This window comes from Scyliorhinus torazame, chromosome 2 (genome assembly GCF_047496885.1).
Source record: "Scyliorhinus torazame isolate Kashiwa2021f chromosome 2, sScyTor2.1, whole genome shotgun sequence".
In the NCBI taxonomy this organism is placed as follows: domain Eukaryota; kingdom Metazoa; phylum Chordata; class Chondrichthyes; order Carcharhiniformes; family Scyliorhinidae; genus Scyliorhinus; species Scyliorhinus torazame.
Window position 1 is genome coordinate 91099928 of NC_092708.1, and position 21568 is coordinate 91121495.

The following is a 21568-nucleotide window of genomic DNA, read 5'->3' on the forward strand; positions in this document are numbered from 1 at the left end:
GATCTAGAAATGTAACAATGAAACTGTCCTGCTGTCTGGACTGCATCTTTGTCTTCGTCACATGTACATCAGTGAATCACCAGGAGAGATGGATATGATCATTATCATATAGTTCAACAAATACAACTAAGCATTTGTGTACATGATTCAGAATAAAGAACATACAAAGCTAGGCATGCTCTGATGGATCATCTTACTTAGGTTAAACAGAATAATCTCTTTGATCCCAAACCTACAGAATATTCCACCCTACAATCTCCGGTCTCTTCAACCTTTACGTGTCACCCTGACGCTTCTTTTAAATAATGATTCAAGTGTCAGCTTTTGGTCAAAACTGACTACACGTCTCCTCCCTCTCCTCCTCAGTGGAATCCACCAAGTTAAGTGGTCTCTGGTTCGACTGAGTACAAGTTACTAGGTTTGCCTCATCATCAGTGAATATGACTGGTCACTTGAGCTCAAATGATCTTTTTGACCCCCAGGACATTAATTTCAGATGCCCCGTCACAACCAAGTATATATCTGAGCGCCCTTATGTCCTCGGACTGAAATCCTTTAAAGCAAGCTTACACTCCTTTTTAAACATTTTAAAAACTTTTTAAAACCCTTTTAAACACACCTACTCCTGGACCCTTACATGGAAAAATGGCCACAGAATCCTAAAATATGACACACATCATTGGGAATGCCATGGCATATTTGCTTGCTTTGTGAAAGACCAAATGCCGTATAGCCCGATAGATATTTGGCTGAACATTTCTCTGTTTAATGCCTGTATTATAGGTTACAAATGCTTGTGGAACTTGCTAAGTATTATTGGTGGTGATTTTTCTCATGCCAGTAAACTGATCACTTCCTTTGCTTTCATTTTAGTTGGAGAACCACCAATTTCCAAAAGTACAAACAGTGAGGTGTATCAGAGAGATTCTGATGGAATGGCAGGCTCCAGCCCCATGTTACCACGAGATGAAGGACCAGCAGAAAAGCTGACTCAGACTTCAGAGGTGACGAGCATTTCCAGAAATACAAGAAGCAGTCCGGACCCAAAACATTTTGCCAGTTCTCCATCGTCTAATGTAACTGTTAAAGACCAAAATAAATATTTGGACCAAATGGAGATCAATGAGCGGAAATTTGAAGCAATTAACGCAAAAGAAGCTGATAAAGCACTGGATTTTCAGAATGCTTCATTTACCAAGGCAACAGATGGTAGCATTAGCCCATCATGTGATACGACTATAAAACATACCTCTGCAAACGTACAACACCCGCATGTTAATAATTTCACTCTGCCGGTGTCTCCTGAACAACAAAATTCTGCTGACCCAGAAGTACAAGGACTTGCTGGTAAGCAAGGTATACTGCCTGCTGTGAACCAACCAGCTACAGAATCTTCAGCATCCACTGATTCTTGTGCATCCTTGTCAACCAAAGATGCAATCGGAAGTCCAGAAAGTCCAACAAAGATCCCAATGCTATATAAGAGTGAATCTGAGCCTAAGCCTAAGCCTTCAAATGAAATCACACGAGACTATATACCAAAGATTGGAATGACTACCTATAAAATTGTCCCTTCAAAGTCTTTCGAAAATGAAGCATTCGTCACATATGGAATCATGCCGGAAGCTGAAACAGCAGATGATCAAACCTCTTATGATTTTGTCCCAGAGCCTGACGTTTCAAAAAAGTCAACAAAGCAGCCTGAGACATCAGAAGAACCTCTATCGAGCGTTATTAGAGAGCTTGCTGCTTTTCACCATAGGGCGCACTTGGACACAAGTGAAAAGGGGATGCCCATTAATTCCACAACCCAATCCCATTACCCAGATACAGCAGGTTCCACATTGGCTGCTGACAGTGAAGCTGTACAGCCCATACTAATAGTTAATAGAAGAACCCAGAGTTCTTCAGAGAGAAAAATGAAGTCCGGATCCGTCTTCCTCCAGCTGCACAAAAGGAGCTCCGGACAATATGTTACGTCTGCACTTGCTAGAAGCTCGAGTTTACCATCTCAATCCAGCTTTGATCGCGAAAGCACATCTTTATTAAAGGAGGAAAATGGAGTGCCATGTCAGGAAGTTAGTCCGACAAATACAGATGATCTAGATGCTATCATTCCACCGCCACCAGAATTTGCTGCTATTTCTGAAAGGAATGCCCAAAAAGAATTGTCCAAATCTGGTGAGAGATCTGCATCGCGACCTTCAAAACCTCCCAAAGTACCAAGCAAGCCAAACATTCGTGTAAAATTAAGTGACACAAGAGGTCTCGGAACTACTGTAGCTGCTACGAAAACACACACCTCTACCTCACCATCACCTTTTGCTCTTGCGGTTTCCTCTGCGGTCAAGAAAACCCAACCAAATACAACGTGTTCCTTTAAACCTAAGAGTACTGGAACAGATTCATCAACCCTATCATCTCCCACTAAGTATGCAGACAGAGAATTGCATCTACCTTCATCAATTCCCAATGAGTCCAATCACACCAACATAATAAAACAGGTAACAATATTACAATAATGGAAAATTATTTACTAGCGTTTGACTTGCAACAAACCTATTGTACCTTTATTCCTCTTCTAAGTTGCCACGTGCATGTTAAACTCTGATAAGTGCATACTCAGTAACGCAGTTAAGTTTACAACCAGATTATTTGGAGAATTTTGATTTGAGTCAAATAATGAAGCTTTGTTAGAAATTTGTGTAAATATCAATATGTGCCATGTGATTTTAAACATACCATCTCCTATGAGAGTGCTCATTTTGAATCGCATGCACTACAATAATAGGAATATTCTATGATATTCAGCACAGGGGCTGGTTTAGCACAGTGGGCTAAACAGCTGGCTTGTAATGCAAAACAATGCCAGCAGCGCGGGTTCAATTCCCGTACCGGCCTCCCCAAACAGGCGCCGGAATGTGGCGACCAGGGGCTTTTCACAGTAACTTCATTGAAGCCTACTTGTGACAATAAGCGATTATTATTACAATCTATTACATTATTGATATGGTCTTGAGGACTAATTGATGTATATAGCATCCTGAGGAAAATCTTCCGTTAACCACTCCTTCAGAGAGAAGTCTGCACATTGGCAGGTGTTAATAAGTGCCTTGGTGCAGTTCAGAAGAAAGGAACGTGAACTGGCTTTTAATTGTAAAGCGTAACTGCCGCAAATCACTCTGACTTAGAAATTGAGCCAAGATCTAAGTACGATCCAGGTCGAGAGCATGCTGCACATGTCTCAATAGACTGATGTCAGAACCACAGGAAATTGATCATTAAACAGCCCCAGTAAACTGTATTTCCACTGCAGCCCTGCAGGTAACTCTCCAGTCATTGGAGGAGATGATAAGATCAAGGAGAGGGAATGCTCCTCTTGGCTCCACATTCAGCTGAATAAGGATCTTTGGTTTGGTTGTCATATGCCTGAGAAAACTGACTTCAGCTTGCTGAGGTCAGACAAGAACCAATTTTAGAAAGGGGCATAAATATGCTAGATGGAGCTCAGTAAGCTCTTTTTTACACAACCATCTTCCTTTGTGCCAGATACGACTCCAACCAGCTGAGAGTTTTCCCCCTGATTCCCATTGACTCCACTTTTGCTAGGGCTCCTTGTTGCCATTTTCGGTCAAATGCTGCCTTGATGCCAAGGACCGTCACTCTCATCTCACCTCTGGAGTTCATTTATCCATGTTTGAACCAAGGCTGTAATGAGTCAGGAGCTGAGTCACCCTGGCGGAACCCAAACTGAGAGTCTCCGTGAGCAGGTTATTGCTGAGTAAATGATGCTTGATTGCTCTGTTGCTGACTCCATCCATCACTTTACTGATGATCAAGAGTAGACAGATGGTACGGCAATTGGCTGGGTTGAATTTGTCCTGTTTCTTGTGTACAGGATATGCCTGGGCAATTTTCCACATTGCCGGGTAAATGCCAGTGTTGAAGCTGCACTGGAACAGCTTGACTATGGGCACAGCATGTTCTAGAGCACAAGTCTTCAGTACTATTAGCGGGATATTGTCAGAGTCCATAGCCTTTGCAGTATTCAGTGCCTTCAGCCTTTTCTTGATATCATGCGGAGTAAAAATGGCTGAAGACCGACATCTGTGAGGCTGGGGACCTCCGGAGGAGGCCGAGATGGATCATCCACTCGGCACTTCTGGCTGAAGATCGTTGCGAATGCTTCAGCCTTATCTTTTGCACTGAAATGCTGGCCTCTTGCATCATTGTGGATGGGGATACTTGTGGAGCCTTCTTCTCCAGTGAGTTGTTTTACTATCCACCAACTTCTGGATGTAGCAGGACGGTAGAACTTAAAATCCATCTGTTGTTTGTTGGATTGCTTAGCTCTGTCACTTGCTGCTCATGTTGTTTGGCAGTCCTTTTTTTTGTAGCTTCACCAGGTTGACACCCCATTTTTGGGTGTTACTCCTGGCATGTTATCCTGCACTCTTCATTGAATAAGGGTTGATCACCTGGCTTGGTGGTAATGGTAGAGTAGAGAATATGGGGCATGAGGTTACAGCTTGTGGTTGAATACAATTCTGCTGCTGCTGATGGCCCACAGCGCCTCATGGATATCCAGTCTTGAGTTGATAGATCCATACAACGTCTATCCCATTTAGCACGGTGATAGTGCCACACAGGATTTTGTCTCCACAAGGACTACGGTGGTCAAGCTTACCGATACTTTCATGGACAGATGCATCTGCAGCAGGCAAGTTAGTGAAGTCAAATATGTTTTTCTCTCGTGCTGGTTCCCTCACCACCTGCTGCAGTTCCAGTCTAGCAGCTACGTCCTTTAGGACCCAGCCAGCTCGGTCAGTGGTGGCACTACCGAGCCACTGTTGGTGATGGACATTGAAGTCCCACCTGCCCCTTGCCACCCTTAGTATTTCTTCCAAGTGGCATTCAACGTGGAGGAGTATTGATTCATCAGCTGAGGGGGGCCAGTACATGGTAATCAGCAGGAGGTTTCTTTGCCCATGTTTGACCTGGTGTCATGAGACTTCATGGGGTCCAGAGTCAATGTTGAGGCCTCCCAGGGAAACGCCCTCTCGACGATATACCACTGTGCTGCCACCTCTGCTGTGTCTGTCCTGCCGGTGAGACAGGACATACCCAGTGATGGTGATGGTGGTGCCTGGGACATTATCTGTAAGGTATGATTCTATGAGTATGGCGATGTCAGGCTGTTGCTTGATTAGTCTGTGATACGGCTCTCCCAATTTTGGCACAAGATCCCAGATGTTTGTAAGGAAGAATTTGTATGGTGACAGGGATGGATTTGCCATTGTCGTTTACTGCGTCTAGGTCGATGCCGGGTGATCCGTCCGGGTTCATTCCTTTGTGTTTTCTTCGTTGCGGTTGAATACAATTGACTGGCCATTTCAGACGGCATTTAAGAGTCAACCTCATTGCTGTGGGTCTGGAGTCACATATAGGCCTGACCTGGTAAGGGATGGCAGTTTTTCTTCCTTAAAGGAAGGACATTGATTCTAATTCCAGATATTCTATTGAATTTAAATTCCACCATCTGCTGTGGTGAGATTGGAAGCCAGATCCCTAGAGGATTACCCTGGGTCTCTGGATTAATAGTCCAGCGGCAATGCCACTGCCTCCCCGCCTTTATCAGTTGTCTTTAACTTGCCATTGATGTTTTGAATTTCTGCTGGTTAGTACTTTGAATGATTTTGTTGGTCACTTGCGCCTCAAAGAGTGTCATTGGTCTTGGCGACTCAAAATAAATTTTCTTTAATGTCAGTTTAGTGAAGTCCTGGAATTGTGACAATGACAAGATAAAAGTGAACCTCTTTTACAAACACCCGTGTCGAAGGTGACCACTGTTGTCAAGATGGGCAACTGTGATATTGTTGCATTGGACTTTGAGAGATGACATTCATTGCATTTCAAACTCTCGAAAGGATGGAAACCTTTCAAAATCACTTGCTGTACATGCATATACTTGGGGGTTTTGTTGCGTAAATGATTAATAAATGAGCAGCCTTTCAGAAGTAAATGTACGCCTGCAACATAGCTTTTGCATGATAGCAATATTTTTAACGCCAGAAGCCTCCATTGCTTCAAAACAAATTGACTTCCTTTAAATATTTGTACTTCTCTGACAAAGCATAGTGAAATTAGATACCAGCAATCTTAAAAAGTGAACAATGTCATTCTTTATTTGCCTACCTTCACCTCGGCCATAACACCCAGGCAACAACTATCTTAGTATAAAACTGTAGTCCACAGCAGAGTTTAAATGATTACAATAGTGATGAGGTCTCTAATTGTGTTGCAAGAAATATCATGTGCTAAGTCTCAAATGGCAGCACGATGGCACAGTGGTTAGCACTGCTGCCTCACAGCGCCAGGGACCCGGGTTCGATTCCAGCCTTGCGTGACTGTCAGTGTGGAGTTTGCACTTTCGCCCGTGTCTGCGTGGATTTCCTCCGGGTGCTCCAGTTTCTTCCCACAGTCCAAAAGGCAGGTTTAGCACAGTGGGCTAAACAGCTGGCTTGTAATGCAGAACAAGGTCAGCAGCGCGGTTCAATTCCCGTAACAGCCTCCCCGAACAGGCGCCGGAATGTGGCGACTAGGAGCTGTTCACAGTACCTTCGTTGAAACCTACTTGTGAAAATAAATGATCATTATAAAAGATGTGCAGGTGAATTAGGTGAATTGCCGTGCTAAGATTTGGATTTTGTTTATTGTCACGTGTACCAAGGTACAGTCAAAAGTATTTTTCTGCGAGCAGCTCAACAGATCATTAAGTACATGAAAAGAAAAGGAAATAAAAGAAAATACATAATAGGGCAACACAAGGTACACAATGTAACTACATAAACACCGGCATCGGGTGAAAAATACAGGGGTGTAGTGTTAATGAGGTCAGTCCATAAGAGGGCCGTTTAGGAGTCTGGTAACAGGGGGGAAGAAGCTGTTTTCGAATCTGTTCATGCGTGTTCTCAGACTTTTGTATCTCCTGCCCGATGGAAGAAGTTGGGAGATTGAGTAAGCTGGGGGGGAGGGGTCTTTGATTATGCTGTCCGCTTTCCCCACGTGTAGATGGAGTCAATGGATGGGAGGCAGGTTCGTGAGATGGACTGGGCTGTGTTCACGACTCTCTGAAGTTTCTTGCGGTCTTGGGCCGAGCAGTTGCCATACCAGGCAGTGATACAACCAGATAGGATGCTTTCTATGGTGCATCTATAAAAGTTGGTAAGAGTTAATGTGGACATGCCAAATTTCCCTAGTTTCCTGAGGAAGTATAGGTGCTGTTGTGCTTTCTTGGTGGTAGCGTCGACGTGGGTGGACCAGGACAGATTTTTGGAGATGTGTACCCCTAGGAATTTGAAACTGCTAACCATCTCCACCTCGGCCCCATTGATGCTGACAGGGATGTGTACAGTACTTGGGTTCCTGATGTCAATGACCAGCTCTTTAGTTTTGCTGGCATTGAGGGGATAGATTGTTGTCGCTGCACCATTACACTAGGTTCTCTATCTCCCTCCTGTATTCTGACTCGTCGTTATTCGAGAACGCCTCTTAGTGTCCAAAGGTGTGTAGGTTAGGTTACGAGATTGCGGAGATTGGGCAGGGGAGTGGACCTGGGTGAAGTGGATATATCCAAGAAGCTTGCAAATAATGTTGGCTTAGTTTTACTCAGAATCTTCATGTTTACTTTGTTCTGTAACTCTGCATCTGAACTGCTAAAAAATATAATTGTATCCAGACCTTGACAACTCATTATGTCAGCATTCCTGATAAAAGAGGAAAAGATACCGTGACAGGATTGATATAGATTGTAATGAAATCAGGATTCCAAATAAATTTCAACAATTCCAAGTTTACAATTTCAGGACAAACTTAGTGTAAATTTAGCATGATGCAGTGCTACTACCAGAGGACTATTCCTACAAGTGTCTAGAGTTTTAAGACCAGTAATACTAAAGGGGCCAGAAGCTCACCTGGCCTTGCTTCTGGATTTGGTGGTCACCATCATAGAATTTACAGTGCAGAAGGAGGCCATTCAGCCCATCAAGTCTGCACCGGCTCTTGGAAAGAGCACCCTACCCAAGATCAACACCCACACCCTATCCCCATAACCCAGTAACCCCACCCAACACTAAGGGCAATTTTGGACACTAAGGGCAATTTATCATGGCCAATCCACCTAACCTGCACATCTTTGGACTGTGGGAGGAAACCGGAGCACCTGGAGGACACCCACGCACACACGGGGAGGATGTGCAGACTCAGCACAGGCAGTGACCCAAGCCGGAATCGAACCTGGGACCCTGGAGCTGTGAAGCAATTGTGCTATCCACAATACTACCGTGCTGCCCCTGGTCCTGGAGTGAAGACTCTTGTGATATTTGTACCATATCAAAATAATTCTTTCTTGTATTAACTAGTAAGATTCCACCCTATTAAGTGGAATCTACTCAATGCTGAATATTCAGAAAGAATGATATGGAAAACGGTGGTTATAGTTGTCTCCATCTTTCATGTCATAAAAACTATTTCTCCATAACAGTTTAGTGTGTTCCATTGCCATGCAATCAGGTTCGAACAATCTAACCAAGCAGAAAGGAGGACGTTTGGGAAAGTACCGATTGTGGGATTTACTAAATCTGATTATTGCTGCTACTATTTTTTTATATAAAAAGACTCAATTTTTTTTAAAAACAACGTCAACAGGGGATGTCAAGGTCATAATTTGTAATCACCTAATCGTAGCACTGAATGTGAGTTAGAACCATAGAACAGAACTGAGCAGGTGGAAATGTGGAGTTGAGGTTACAATCAGACCAGCCTTATTAAATATCTTATTAAATGGTAGAGCAAGCTCGAGGAGCCGAGTAGCCTACTCCAGCTCCAAAATTGTATGTGATGATTATGGCACAGCAGCAGGGCATTCGCCCCATGGGTGGAATGTTCCCTTTTTTTTTTAAAGCTACTCTGGGGGAGAAACATTCAGAGGGCGCAGTGTGTGGCAGAGTGAAGCCTGATAGAGCTGGCAAGGACGTCTCCGCAGAGATCAAGAAACCCTTTAAAAACAGTGCCCTGATCAACACAGAAAATAACCCCACCACCATCAGCATCGGGGGCTCCCCAGAGGGTCTGCCCATGGCAGTGCCCCCAGCATAGGTTGGCACTGCCCAGGCTTGTCCCTCCAGATCTACCACTCGCCTCTGTAAAAATAATTTTCCTCATGTTGCCTTTGCTTCTTTTGCCAAACACCTTTAAATTGATGTCCCCTGGTTCTCAATCCTTCTGTCAAAGGGAACAATTTACCTACTCTCTCTCGACGACTCATGATTTTGAACACCTTTGTTAAATGGTCACTACACTGAAGAGGATAGCCTTATAATAAACAAAATAATTTTAAAAATTAAATATAACAACCTATCCACAAAGCTAAAGTCCCTCATTCCTGGATCCACACTTGTAAATCTTTTCTGTCCCTTCTGTAAAGCCTTCACATCCTTTCTAAAGTGTACTGCTTAGAATTAGAACAAAGAGCATTACAGCACAGGAACAGGCCCTATAGCCCACCAAACCTGGGCTGATCCAGATTCCTTATTTAGACCTATTACTTATTGCCTAAACGATCTGTGGCCCTCCATTCGCTGCCCGTTCGTGTGTCTATCAAGAACATGTGTCTATCAAGATACATCTTCAACGTTGCTATCGTGCCAGCCTATATCACCTCCACTGGCAACCCGTTCCAGGCACCCACCACCCTCTGCGTGAAAAACTTTCCCAGCACATCTCCCCTAAACTTTCCCCCTCTCACCTTGAACCTGTGCCCCTTTGTAATTGTACGAAGTCTTACAACACCAGGTTAAAGTCCAACAGGTTTGTTTCGATGTCACTAGCTTTCGGAGCGCTGCTCTTTCCTCAGGTGAATGAAGAGGTATGTTCCAGAAACACATATATAGACAAATTCAAAGATGCCAGACAATGCTTGGAATGCGACCATTAGCAGGTGATTAAATCTTTACAGATCCAGAGATGGGGTAACCCCAGGTTAAAGAGGTGTGAATTGTGTCAAGCCAGGACAGTTAGTAGGAATTGTAATTGAGTCTTCCACCCTGGGAAAAAGCTACTGACTATTCACCCTGTCTATACCTCCCATAATTATGTAGACCTTAATCAGGTCTTCCCCTCAGCCTTCGTCTTTCCAACAAAAACAATCCGAGTTTATTCGACCTCTCTTCACAGCTAACACCATCCAGACCAAGCAGCATTCTGGTAAACCTTCTTTGCACTCTCTCCAAAGCACCCATGTCTTTCTGGTAGTGTGGCGACCAGAAGTGCGCACAGTATTCTAAATTTGGCCTAACTAAAGTTTTATACAACTGTAACATGAACTGCCAACTTTTGTACTTAATGCTCCGGCCGATGAATGCAAGCATGCTGTATGCCTTCTTGACCACCTTATCCACTTGTATTGCCACTTTCATAGAACTATGGAACTGAAAGCCCAAATCCCTCTGTATGTCAATGCTCCTAAGGGTTCTGCCATTTACTGTATATGTATAATTCACACCTGAATTTGATCTTCCAAAATGCATCACCTCGCATTTGTCTGGATTGAACTCCATCTGTCATTTCTCTGCCCAACTCTCCAATCTATCTACATTCTGCTGTATTCTCTGACAGTCCCCTTCAATATCTGCAACTCTACCTATCTTTTTATTTGCCTTAAAGTTATAAAATTATCGTGTGTGGTGTGTCTCACCCCCACAACCCATAAAATGTGCAGGCTAGGTGAATTGGTCACGCTAAATTGCCCCTTAATTGGAAAAAAATAATAGTGAATGTACTTTTCATTAGTTATGATTTAGAAAGATGAAAATCCAAGGCAGGGCCATGATGGTCGCACTTAAAGGTTTGATATGAAAGACCTCTGCAAGTCAACAGAAGCCCTAGTGTGCAGAGCAGTTGGTGTAACCACACTCCTGCACTGCAGTTTCATAGAGTTTCATAGAATTTACAGTGCAGAAGGAGGCCATTCGGCCCATCGAATCTGCACCGGCTCTTGGAAAGAGCACCCTACCTAAGGTCCACACCTCCACCCTATCCCCATTACCCAGTAACCCAACCCAACACTAAGGGCAATTTTGGACACTATGGGCAATTTAGCATGGCCAATCCACCTAACCCGCACATCTTTGGACTGTGGGAGGAAACTGGAGCACCCGGAGGAAACCCACGCACACACGGGGAGGATGTGCAGACTCCGCACAGACAGTGACCCAAGCCGGAATCGAACCTGGGACCCTGGAGCTGTGAAGCATTTGTGCTATCCACAATGCTACCGTGCTGCCCATTGACATTGCAGTGTCTATCAGCAATGCATAAGAGCAGCAGAGAAACTCCATCTGCAATGCCTCCGCCGTATCTTCTTGGATTCAATAGGAGGAACACCTTCCTGGAACTATGGACCTGAACGTCCATATCGTGCACGGTGGCACAGTGGTTAGCTCTGCTGCGTCACAGCTCCAGGGACCCAGGTGCAATTCCAGCCTCGGGTGACTGTGTGGAGTTTGTACTTTCTCCCCGTGTCTGCGTGGGTTTTCTCCGGGTGCTCCCATTTCCTCCCACACTCCAAAGAAGTGCAGGTTAGGTGGATTGGCCAATGCTACATTGCCCCTTATTATCCAAAAAGGTTAGGAGGGGTTATGGGGATAGGGTTGGGTTGTGGGCTTAAACAGGGTGCTCTTTCCAAGGGCCAGTGCAGACTCGATGGGCTGAGTGGCCTCCTTCTGCTCTGTAAATTCTATGATCGAACAAACTAGTGTCCTTCTTGAAGCCAGTTGCAGAAGCATTCAGATAGAACTGCAAAATCCACTTTGATGGACTGGACATTGTGTCCCGATGGCTGAAAACCATCTCTCCTCATGGATCCTATTTTCTCGATTCTCAAATGACCATTTTTCCAGGGAGGACAAAAGAAAGTGCTTCAGAGGCACTCTGAACCTCCCCTTGCAGTGCAACAGCATCAACATTAGCAACTGCGAGGAGCTTACTACCAGTGTTCAGAATGCACCCATTAACTGCATCTTAATAATAAAGCAGTGTGACGTCAGAGAAGGAAAGAAAAAGAAGCAAATCTGCACTCTAGACTCCACTTCCTGATGGGACACCCTTCACCATGTCCTCAAAGATCTGTGGACCAAGAATCGATCTATTCAGTCAAATGAAGACCCATTGCAGAAATTTGCACCCCTGATTAGACATAATCATCAAACAGAGGAACGGCTGATAATGATAATTAATTCACTAGATGGTTTGTGTAGTGTTATGAAGGCTACACTTACCTGGCAGCTGAGGGCAGAGGTCGGGAATTCCAAATGCTGACAGACTTGGGGTTTCCGTGTATGCGCAGACTGGGAGTGGTCTGCACGTGAGCAGATCGGCATCTTTGTTTTTTGAGTCTAGAGCAGGCCCAGCATTCCTGCGCCCGAAGGGAAAATGGCATAAAACCCCAGGTCATGTGACCAGCAGCGGAATGCCATTGAAAAGAAATGTCCCAAGTAAGAGACGGAGAGGGGACAGAGAGAAAGTCCCAAAAGGAGACAGGACAGGGTAATGTCCCAGTTAAGTTAAAGTAGGAAAGAGTAAAGAAGACTCGGGAGAATCCCTGGCAATCTGTGAGGGCTCAGGAGCAGTCCTACGAATTGAAGAGGATTTGGAAGAAGCTCTGAATTTCAAGAAGGCGACAGAAGATTGGTGACTATGTTCAGTGGGCTTTTATTATAATAATAATCTTTATTAGTGTCACAAATAGGCCTACATTAACACTGCAATGAAGTTACTGTGAAAATCGCCTAGTCGCCACACTCCGACGCCTGTTCGGGTTCAGTGGGGGAGAATTCAGAATGTTCAAATCACCTAACAGACACTTCTTATGGGCTTGTGGGAGGAAACCGGAGCAGCCGGAGGAAACCCACGCAGCCATGGGGAGAACATGCAGACTCCTCACAGACAGTGACCCAAGCCAGGAATCGAATCTGGGACCCTGGAGCTGTGAAGCAACAGTGCTAACCACTGTGCTACCGTGCCGCCCATGAGGCAAAGATATCGCTTTGGATCAGTAGTGACCTACACGAAACAGCCGAAAAGCACTCACTCACGAGCACAACTTCAGCTGAGTGCATACTTGAAAATTCAGGGGAACGGAATCTTGGGAGACGAGATTGAAAATCTGCAAGGTGAGCTGTTGTTGATGCTGTACAAGTTGGAGGAACTTGTGAAGAGAATTCCAAGGTGAGATTTACATAGATGAAGACTGGAATCCTTTGTGTGAGAGAGAGTTCATGAGATTGGTTAACTGACAGAGCATGCTGATGTCTGGGTGGGTTGTTGAGCAATCCTTGGACTCTATCTTGATGTGTTCGGCTGCAGTTGGCCTGTTAATTTGAATGTACCGCATAATTACCCTGAATGTTAAAACATAAGTTGAGATATCGTAACTTGTTTTATCTTTCTGACCTAGTAAAATTAGTTTTTTTGTTCCAACCGCATGGAATCTATTGGTTTTATTCACTAAGCAAGTGTCTTGAATCTCAAAATTTGTCTACTTAACAAAGCGTTATTGGTCCCTCACCAAATTTTACCGAAAGAGATCTGGTCAAGGATCATTAAATAGGATAACACTAGATGCTTTAATGTAGTTGGGAAATTATGCAGAAGATGGGAGTGGGGGGAGGATGATAATCTGGTTTTAGTCACATTTTGCAGAATTTGCCACATTTAGCAGTTAGTTGATACACCCTGAATTTCAGTTGTCTTGTAATCTTTTACAGACTTTGTCTCCTGAAAGAGAAACAGACAAGGATCGGGACAACACTGCAGGAACACAGGCACATCACACACAATCAAAGTTGCCGTCTCCTTCAAGAGAATCAAAACCTAATTTTATTTCCCAAATGAGTGACCCAGGGGAAATTCATCAAGCTGTACTGGATGCCATTCGCTCAGGAGAAGGAGCTGCCAAACTTAAAAAGGTGGACACAAATGCCACAATGTAGCTACATGTATTAATAGTTGACTAAAACTAAATTTATCTACTATATTTTGAAATTTATTCCATTACAACTGAGAAATTATCCAGTAATTATAAAACTCTTAAAGCACATACGTCATCAGTATCTTCTTGCACTACACATTGCAATTCACTGGAATATGAGAGGTCCTGTCTCCAAATAGACTTGATGTGATAACTCAACTGTTAATTGTGAACCTGAAAATACAAATACTATATCTGTTGTCTGTGAAAGTACAAATACTATATATGTTGTCTGTGAAAATTATGTGCACTTATAATCAAACCATCCCAAGTTCAGACCTTATATTATAATCTCAATACAAAATCTACAAAGTTTATGCTGTACATAAAAGGATACAATAAGATTTAAAAAGAAACATATTTGTAATGGGACTAAAAATATTTTAAATGCAATTGAAAATATTTTGTCATACTTTTTTAAAACCAATTACTGTCTTCAGCCTTTCTGGCTTTTATGATTTAGTGATATGCCTTCCATATGTTCAACAACAAACCAAACAATATTTTTGGTTTTCCTGGTGAACACTCAGCAGTGTTGTATTTCTCCATGTTGTAATTTCAGATCTCTGGTGTTCCCAAAACTGTGGGCTGGATTTTTCCAGCCCCATTGTGTCGAGACTTAGGTGGGAAAGTGGTTGTGGGAGTGGAGGGAGGTGGGCGGGCACCAGAGGCAGGCAGCCAATTTAGATAGTTAAGCACTGTAAATGTTGATCTACTGGACACGGCAGCATTTTGGTGGTGGTGGAGAGGCCCCCAACCTGCCATAAAGGCCTCCGTCGCAGCGATGGTTGCCTCCTTGTGTCAAACCAGAGGACCATCAGCGCCAAAGGTTCCATGCCCCAATGAGGGGGGACATGGGCAGGATTTGGCCCCTCCCACACTCCAAATGCTCCACTTGGGGAGAGCGGGACTTCCTCTACGCTCTTGAGGAGTTTTTAATTTAAATTCTTGGCTCCCTGAGGGGACCATCACGTTGAGGTATCCTCACAATCCCTGACCTGACAATGGCGCCCACTTCTGGTGGTGTCCTGAGGCACCAGAGTTGTTGACCTCTGATTGGGCTGGCAGCATCGGGCAGAAATAGCCAATTAGGAGGCCACCTCCAGGAAGATTGTGTCCTCAGCTTGCTGCCAACAAGTGCGGGCTCGTTGACCCTCATTTAGTTCCAATGCTGCGGTCCCAAAGCCTGCTGTAAAATCCAACCCTGTGTCTCCCAATGAAAGCTCTGTCGCGAATTCACAAAGTAAAAGCATTTATGGGACCACTTGGCTTGCACTTTACTGCAAATTCAGCCAAATCAATAGGTACTTGATCGTGTAATAAAACATTTAAAAAAATCAAATATTCGGTTGAAGCCTTCTGTAGATAGAAACTAGCTTGATCTGTTACTAAAACGTTACACGGATGTCTGTCATATAAAGTGTTATGCCAAGGAATATATGCAATGGATTAAAATTGATATATATCTTCTGCCTTTTGTGTTTCAAAGATTAGTTTGATTCAGGAATATCAGTTAATTAATTATTTGTGAAGAAACTGGTGGTTCAGATAAATGTTTAATTTGTTTTGCAACCTCATGTGGGAGTAAAATGAAATAATTGAAAATAATGTATCTAATATCACTCTTTGGAGCAATTCATTCAATTTGTTTCTATTCATTGCTTTACTCAATTATTGGAAAGCTATGGGGTGAGGGAAGGGAACTTTAATGTATAAAATGGCTCATGTTAGCTGACATATAATGAATGCTTGTCTTTGCAAAAATTGTGCAATATTTATGTTGAAGTAAAAATGCTGTCAATATTATTTGTTCTTATATAGTTGGATATGTCACTTTCAGATTTGAATATATTTTCTGATTTAGCTCTGTATTTAAGAATTCACAGCTTCCTAAGTCCTACAATATTCAATGTTTCCATTTCTGTACACTAACCAAAAATAATACACAATTTGAAGCCTTAAATTCTTTACCCTCTTAAGTCTAAATTTCCTTTAAATCTACATTCTCAATGTTGAACTCGAGGGATCTCTTTCCATTTGGTTTGTGAGTGAATTATTTTCCTGCAGCAAGTATTGAAAACTGAAAGATAAATGGAAGTTGATCCAATTTACTGGGTTAATAGTAACATATTAATGTTGAAACTGTTACTTTCCTACTTAACTGTATGCTAGTTTCAACAATTTGAGTTACTGGAATTGAGACTGTTGTAGCCCTTCTGTAGACATTCAAGTCCACTATTAAAATTTCAATTGAATGTTGTTAGTAATGGAGTTGTACTAATAGTTATGAATCTTTCCAACAGTACCAAGAGTCACATCTCCCAACACCAACATCTTTCCTTCCTCCCAGGATCATTAGGCATAGGAGCAGATTTAGGCCACTCGGTCCATCGGGTCTGCTCCGCCGTTCAATCATGGCTGATATTTTTCCCATCCCCATTCTCCTGCCTTTTCCCCATAACCCCTGATCCCTGAGTATTGAACATATTATTTCCAAGAAGAAAATGGCTGCACTGATAGCCACCGAATGACTTAACAAGCTGAGCTGAGGCCAGTGAACCAGGAAAATACCAGAATTGATCCCAGGTATGTGTCGAGCTTGCTTTCTCGGGCAAATTGGTGGTAGATGTAATGAGGGTGACCAAGGTCCCCCTGGGCTCTGAAGAAGGAAGAAAGTTTCCTTGTGGGGCGCTATCTACTCACTGCTATAGGAAAAGTACATGTGTGGATATCTGGGGCGGGATTCTCCACTCCCGCCCCGAAGTGCCCACGCCATTGTGAACGCCGTCGAAGTTCACGACGGCGCAAACCGGCCCCGGTCCCGACCGATTCAGGCCCCGATAATGGGCTAGGATCGGGGCCGCGTCATCTACACGCGCCAGGCCTTGTCGCCGCGTAAAGACGGCGCCGCATAAATGGCCATTTTGCGGCCGCGTCCTCTCTGAATCCGCCCCGCAAGAAGATGGCGGACGGATCTTGCGGGGCCACGGAAGGAAGGAGGTCTTCCTTCAGAGAGGACGGCCCGACGATCGGTGGGCACCGATCGCGGGCCATGCCACATTTGAGCTACCCCCCGGTGCAGGATCTCCCCCCCCCCGCAGGCCGCCCCCCAGCGTTCCCGCGCTGTTCCCGACGGCAGCGACCAGGTGTGGACGGCGTAGGGGGAAACCCGACGTTTTGGCCTGGCCGCTCGGCCCATCCGGGCCTGAGAATAGCAGGGGTGCCGGAGAATCGCCATTTTGGGTGTCTCCGGCCTGCCGCCCGTGGAACTCGATGGGGCCGTTCCCGCCGCTTGGGAGAATGACTGAACAAGCTGAGCTGAGGCCAGTGAGGGCGTCGGACCAGCGTCCCTTGAAATTTTGGCGGCCCAGGAGATTCTCCCAACCTGCGCGGGAGTGGAGAATCGCCCCTGATGAGGATGTTGATGGTTTCCTCTGTTGATGTTCACAATCAAAGTATTGTTTTTAAACATGCTTGCAAAATGCTCATTTACTGGCATCTGAAGTACTGTACCCCAGAACAGTAGAAGAAGAGTCACTGAAAATGACATTTAAATTCTGTATCATCAAGAATATATGGGAGGGATTCTCTCAGCCCACGCCGGGTCGGAGAATCGCCAGGCCGGGACCGGTCTGTCGATTCTCCGGTAAGCGGAGAATTGCCGGCGGTCGGGGGCCGCTCTACGCCCCACCCCCCACCCCCGGGTTGGGCCGAGTGGCCGCCCAAAAAGCCCGATTCCCCCCCGGCGCCATTCACATCTGGTCTTACCCGGCGGGACCTTGGCATCCATCCTGTCTGGGGCAGCCTGGGGGGGTGGTCTGACCTCGGGGGGGGGGGGGGGGGTCCTCCACCGTGGCCTTGCCCGGGGGGGGGTCCTCCACCGTGGCCTTGCCCGCGATCGGGGCCTACCGGTCGGCGGGCTGGCCTCTTGTGGTGGGGACCTCTTTGTCCACGCCGCCCCCCGTAGCCCTATGCCATGTTGCTTTGGGGGCCGGTGCGGAGAAGGAGGCTACCGCACATTTGCGCCGATCGCAGTGCGTATGCGCGTATTCGCGCTGATCGCACTGCGCGTGTACATATTTGCTCCAGTCACTGCGCGCATGCACAGACCCACGGCACCCCTTTGATGCCGGTATCAGCAGCTGGAGCGGTGTGGGACACTCCATTACCATGCTGGCCTCCCTTAGGGTAGAGGATCGCTACACGTATCGGTCCGATGGCGCCATTGTTAAACACTGCAGTTTTTACAACGGCGTCAACACTCTGCATTCAGGTGGGTGAATCCCGCCCATGATGTTCACTCCCTCCTCCATTGCGAGAAGTCTCTAGTTTCTGTCTCTTGTCTCAGTCATAAACTGGGTTCCAACACTGGATGTTTTTGGATTGTGAACACTATTTTGTGTAGTCTCCTTATACTGTTCTAGAAAGTCTGACTTCTAGAGGTATTTATTTCATTGTTTTATTCAGTACATTATTGCAGCAGCTTTTTGTCCCAAAAGCTTTCAGGTTCATCTTACCGGGTCCAGGTAATTGGTTTAAATGGGTGCGTTCACTGCAAACATCTTGAACTGCAGAGTAGTTATTTGATTACCTATCATATCCTTTAACGAGCATGCACTGAGAATACCTGGGAACTGGTGGTGCCGAGTAACCTACACCCTGATTACAATGTGTTCACAGCATGTTTGGGTACAGGGAGTTTCTCAATACTAGGCGGATGAAGTGAGCTTGCACTATGCCAGCTAAACAAGCACACTGTCCCTCAGCAACGTACTGGTACTTCTGTAAATTCCAGTACTAAGATCTAATCTGTAATCAGCAATATAATACAACAACTTGTATTTACAAACTGACTGTTATAGAACTGATTAAATGCATTGCTGAGGAGATAGGTTCAGATGAGGGGTTTGAAGATTGAGAGTGTAGATTTGAAGATTTTAGGAGAAAGTTTGAAAATTGGTCTCAGTTAAGTCAGCTGAAAGCTCTGCCACTGTTGGTCGAGTTGGGGGAACCAGGAAAGCACAGGTAGAAGACTGAACAGCATATTTGTGGACTGAAGGAAGATTGAGGGGAAAGACCAAGGATGGATTTCTGAGGCTGTTTCGGCTGTATGGAACAGAATGCTGAGTCTGCTAGTTTCCACATCAAAGCTCTGTAATTTGAAAAGTAGTCCACGATCAGGATATAGTCTCTACCCAGCGCGTGGAACAGGTCGATGCCCACCTTGGTCCAAGTTGACGTGACCAACTCATGGGGCTGCAGGGTCTCACGTGGTTGGGCCGGCTGGAAGTGCTGACAAGTGGGGCAGTTGAGCACTGTGTTGGCTATGTCTTCATTAATGCCGGGCCAGTACACTGCCTCTCGGGCCCGTCGGCGGCACTTTTCCACGCCAAGGTGGCTCTCGTGTAGCTGTTCCAGGACGAGCTGGCGCATGCTATGTGGGATGACAATGCGGTCCAGTTTCAGAAGAACCCCGTCTACTACCGCCAGATCATCTCTGACATTATAGAACTGAGGGCATTGGCCCTTGAGCCACCCGTCTGTTAGGTGGCGCATGACACGCTGTAGCAAGGGGTCAGCCGCCGTCTCGCGGCAAATTTGGACGAGGTGTTCATCCGTGGCAGGTAGATTGGAGGCCACGAAGGCCACATGGGCGTCAACCTGGCAGACGAATCCCGCTGGGTCACATGGAATGTTGACTGCCCTGGAGAGAGCGTCAGCAATGATGAGGTCTTTGCCCGGGGTGTATACCAGCTGGAAGTCATATCGCCGGAGTTTGAGAAGAATACGCTGGAGGCGAGGTGTCCTGTCATTCAAGTCTTTCTGTATTATATTGACCAGCGGGCGATGGTCGGTCTCGACGGTGAATTGAGGAAGTCCGTACACATAATCGTGAAACTTAACCACACCGGTCAGAAGGCCCAGGCACTCCTTTTCTATCTGCGCGTAGCGCTGCTCCGTGGGGGTTATGGCGCGTGATGCATTTGCAATGGGAGCCCATGCTGGAATTTAGAAGGATGAGGGGGGATCTTATAGAAACATATAAGATTATGAAGGGAATTGATAGGATAGATGCGGGCAGGTTGTTTCCACTGGTGGGTGAAAGCAGAACTAGGGGGCATGGCCTCAAATAAGGGGAAGTAGATTTAGGACTGAGTTTAGGAGGAACTTCTTCACCCAAAGGGTTGTGAATCTGTGGAATTCCTTGCCCAGTGAAGCAGTTGAGGCTCCTTCATTAAATGTTTTTAAGATAAAGATAGATAGTTTTTTGAAGAATAAAGGGATTAAGGGTTATGGTGTTCGGGCCGGAAAGTGGAGCTGAGTCCACAAAAGATCAGCCATGATCTCATTGAATGGTGGAGCAGGCTCGAGGGGCCAGATGGCCTACTCCTGCTCCTAGTTCTTATGTTCTTATTGTTCTTATGATGAGGCCTCATTGCGTTGCAGGAGCACTGTCCCAATGCCGGATTGGCTGGCATCGGTCGAGATTTTGGTCTCTTTTGCTGGATCAAAGATAGCTAAGACCGGGGCCATGTTGAGTTTGGTTTTGAGTTCTCTCCATTCGCGCTCATGGGCAGGGAGCCATTGAAAGTCTGTCGTCTTCCTGACCAGGTTCCTGAGAGCCGTGGTATGAGAGGCGAGGTTAGGGATGAACCTCCCTAAAAAGTTGACCATGCCCAGAAATCGGAGGACCGCCTTCTTGTCCTCTGGCGTTTTCATGGCTGTGATAGCAGCCACCTTGTCCGCATACGGCCACACACCCAACTGGGAGATGTGGTCCCCGAGGAACTTAAGTTCTGTCTGACCAAAAGAGCATTTGGCCCTGTTGAGGCGGAGGCCATGCTCATGTATACGCGCTGGGCGACTGACATGCTCCTGCGGGGTGGTGGACCAAATGATTATGTCGTCGACATAGACGCAAACACCTTCAATGCCTTCCACCATTTGTTCCATAATCCTATGGAACATTTCTGAAGCAGATATGATCCCAAACGGCATCCTGTTGTAACAATATCTGCCAAAGGGGGTATTGAATGTACACAGTTTCCTGCTGGATTTGTCGAGCTGGATTTGCCAGAATCCTTTTGAGGCGTCGAGTTTGGTGACGAGCTTGCCCGAGCCATCTCGCATGTGATCTCTTCGCGCTTGGGAATTGGATAATGCTCCCTCATGATATTATGATTTAGATCCTTGGGATCAATGCAAATTCTCAATTTGCCGGAAGGCTTTTTTACACATACCATGGAACTGACCCAGTCGGTTGGTTCCGTGACTCTGGAAATCACTCCTTGGTCTTGGAGGTCCTGCAGCTGCTGCTTGAGGCGGTCCTTAAGGGGTGCTGGGACCCTGCGAGGTGCGTGCACCACAGGCGTGGCATTCTGTTTCAATAAGATCTTGTAGGTGTATGGGAGCGTGCCCATGCCTTCAAAGACGTCATGGTACTGGTTGATGATGGCGTCGAGTTGCGCCCTGAAGTCGGTG

The 21568-nt window shown here is 45.6% G+C and overlaps 1 protein-coding gene across 4 annotated transcripts in view; it reads left to right on the plus strand.

Moving 5' to 3' along the window:
• Positions 1–16353, plus strand: part of cobll1b (cordon-bleu WH2 repeat protein-like 1b) — a 287566-nt gene extending 271213 nt beyond the window's left edge. For all 4 annotated transcript variants that reach the window (XM_072474084.1, XM_072474076.1, XM_072474061.1 and 1 more), the window contains 2 exons: positions 874–2504; positions 13824–16353. In XM_072474084.1, coding sequence (XP_072330185.1) covers positions 874–2504; positions 13824–14048 — 1856 coding nt within the window. In that variant the 3' untranslated portion in view covers positions 14049–16353. The remainder of the gene's footprint in view (positions 1–873; positions 2505–13823) is intronic.
• Positions 16354–21568: the final 5215 nt, after the last annotated feature.